At 45.6% G+C, this 2,972-nt stretch overlaps 1 protein-coding gene across 1 annotated transcript; it reads right to left on the bottom strand.

Annotated features, from left to right (window-relative positions):
• Nucleotides 1–528: 528 nt before the first annotated feature.
• FLRT2 (fibronectin leucine rich transmembrane protein 2) lies at nucleotides 529–2,514 on the bottom strand. The gene has a single exon (XM_077820388.1). It carries the CDS (start codon nucleotides 2,512–2,514, stop codon nucleotides 529–531), a length of 1,986 nt encoding a protein of 661 aa, XP_077676514.1.
• Between the last annotated feature and the right edge of the window lie 458 nt (nucleotides 2,515–2,972).

Here is a 2,972-nt window from a genome sequence, read left to right as displayed (position 1 = left end):
GGTGAAAGTGACAGATAGGGAACAGAGTTACTCCAACTTGTTTGAACCCCAGAAGAAGTTCATTATGAGTTTGGGTGAGAGGGTTGTACTCATTTTATTAGAACTGGCTTTGCCCATCCCTAGTGACCCTGTTTTAATGAACACTTATGTCCTGTACCAGGGGACTACCTAGGGACCTACATCCTTCAGACAGCTTCGACAGCAAAGTGGTTAATGTTTGAAGAATGAGTTTTTCTATCCTTTGCCATGGCATTGGGTTCTTATTGTACAACCCTGTACAGTACTTCAGCAATATTTTTTTAAAGATTTAAAAAGCAAAGAGTTACAAAACTATTTGCAATTAACTTGAAATAGAAAAGATAGCACTTTTTTTTAAATCCCATTATATAGTACACCGTATAAATTACAGAGTATTCAAATGCACAAATGCATCTGTGTAACATTTATCAAATGTAATTTGTTGTGTGTGGATTTTTTTTTTCCAGAGTTTTTGCTCATAGTTCTATGCATCTCGCTTTCCCCTCACTATCACGTATGACAGTGGTCCAGATCTGAGACACTGCTGTTGCAGTATCGCATGTTGTTGGGGATGTGGCAGTCTGTGTAGTTAATTCCCCCGTTTGGGGTATAAATGGGCTGCAGTCTGAAATCTCCTTTAAGGAGCTGATCGTTATTTAAGGAGACAATCTGGAAGCTGGTTTCCGTCATCTCCAGGATGGAGTTGTCCTTCTTGGTCCCCGCCTCGCAATAGTCATCTTTCCGCCGGCCCCGGTTGTATTTCCACTTCTGGGAGGTGTAGCGCCCCTTTTTATGCATGTGCCAGCAAAAGATGCTGAGCAGGACCACGAGCACAAATATCACTGCACCCCCAATCAAGCCTGCCAGCAAAAAGGGGGAGCCCATATTCTGAGAAGTCGTCTGCTCATGGCTGGAGGCTGTGTTGCTGCCATTGTTTAAGTGGGAAGCCTTGGTTGTGGCTTCTGAACAGACAGTGTCTTCTCCAGCTCGGTAATTATTAAAAGCATCCAGTGGAACCAAACAAATCCGATAAGTGGATTTGGGTTCGAGATTCACCAAGCTTACATGTTGTTTCTCACCACTTACTATCCGTTCTTGAACAATGCCCCCTACCAGGCTGTGGCCCATTTTAACCCATGTGAGTTTGTATGCCATCACGGTAAAAAGGGACAGCCAGTTGACCTGGATGCAAGTGTCATTCACAAAATGGATGGAGAGTTGGATCCGTTCGGAAATGGGAGGTGTCACCATTTCTCCACCCTCCCTGTCAGGCACAGTGGGGAGTGTGGATGTGGTGGGCGGGAGAGGACTGTATTTATCACTTGGAGTTGGAACTGATGAAGTGGGAACCAGTGTAGTTGGCAAGGTGGCAGCAGGGGCTGGGGTGATAAGTGGCAGACCAGGAGTGGTGGTGGGGCATGACAACATATTCATGTTGAGCTCCCTGACAGCCATACCTCGGACCTGTTCTGGTCCCTGGCACATAAAACCCCGGACATTGATGGATGAGGGAATAAATTTGAGCCATTCAGTGACCCATTTAATACTGCAGTCACATAACCAGGGATTATTCCGCGCAGTGAGCTGCTTCAGGTTGTGGAGGTTATCAAAGACCCCTTTCACCAGCATCCGGAGCTGATTGTTGGAAATATCAAGCCGCTCCAGCTTGTGGAGGTTTGAAAAGGCTGAAAGTGGTATGTGGGTTATCTGGTTGTCCTGCAGATAGAGCCTCAGCAGATGTGTACCTGGAAGATCAGGGGGAGGATAGGATAGTGAATTCCGTACTATTGAGAATTCCTTGAGCTTGGTTAGATGGCTGAAGGTACCCTCAGCTATACCTTTATTTGTAAGGAGATTGCCATCCACAATAAGACGTTCCAAGCTCGTGAGATTCTGGAAGGCCATGTCTGAAATTATGGCAATTCGGTTTTCATCAACTCGTAATTCTTGTAAGTCCACTGGAAGGCCAACAGGTACGCTGCTCAAGTGATTCTTAGACAAGAACAGAAGCTTGAGGCTGACAGCTTCCCGAAATGCTCCATCCTCAACCCCTACAGTAGAGATGGAGTTGTCATCTAGGTGCAGCTCTTCCAGCTTCAGTAGCTGGGCCAGGGCAGCCCGAGAAATGGTTTGAATGTTGTTTTCCTGCAGGTGGAGAACCCTGACATTCTTGGGCAGGTTCATGGGAAACTCATCCAATTGGTTACCATACAGGTAGACCGTGTGCACAGACTGGACATTGTGCAGCTCTGCAGGGAAGCCAGCATTATTAATTTGGTTATTGTGGAGGTAGAGTACGGTTACACCCTCCGGTATCCCAAGAGGCACTGAGGTCAAGCTTCGCTCATTACAGTAGACAAAGTTTCGGTCACAGCGGCACACATTTGGACAGGCCAAAGTTTTGGAGACCTGCATGCAGAGCCCCAGGAAAATTATTAGCCAGGATTTCAGGAAAGCAGCCCAATCTTTGGACCACATTCTCGTCCACGGGCCCATTTTGAACTTAAAGAAATGGAATACCAAAGAAAGAGAAATTAAAACAATGATAAAGAACAGGTAGTGAAAACTCAGGTTACTGGAATTGCCTTGTATTTGTGTCCAGTGATCAGGTCAGAGGTAAAGTCTTGGAGGCTAACTGTGAAATAATCCTTTTATGATTGGCCTGCCTTCTGCTCTTCATAGGAAAGCCACAGTCTTATTAGCCAGGGTTACACACTTTGCTGCCTTCCTCCATGAGTACTGAAAGAAGCAATAGCTGTGTCTTTCAAGGTAGGCAACCGTCAATTTAAAGCTACCAAAAGTCGTCAGGAGAAAGGTTGACTGGACCGTAGTTCCTTTCTCTGAAGCAAGGTAGTGGTGCACTCAGCTTTCTTCAGCCTCCAAGGTCTTCATTTCAGCTTGATGATGGATATGAAAAGCCTGTTAAAGAAAAGCAAGAGAGGAAATTAAATAAC

The sequence above is a fragment of the Eretmochelys imbricata genome, chromosome 6, assembly GCF_965152235.1.
Source record: "Eretmochelys imbricata isolate rEreImb1 chromosome 6, rEreImb1.hap1, whole genome shotgun sequence".
In the NCBI taxonomy this organism is placed as follows: Eukaryota; Metazoa; Chordata; order Testudines; family Cheloniidae; genus Eretmochelys; species Eretmochelys imbricata.
This window is presented reverse-complemented; position numbering and strand designations above follow the sequence as displayed.

Bases quoted from the DNA above. Each gene is read 5' to 3' on its own strand.
- FLRT2 (XM_077820388.1), bottom strand. From the start codon at position 2,514: ATGGGCCCGTGGACGAGAATGTGGTCCAAAGATTGGGCTGCTTTCCTG.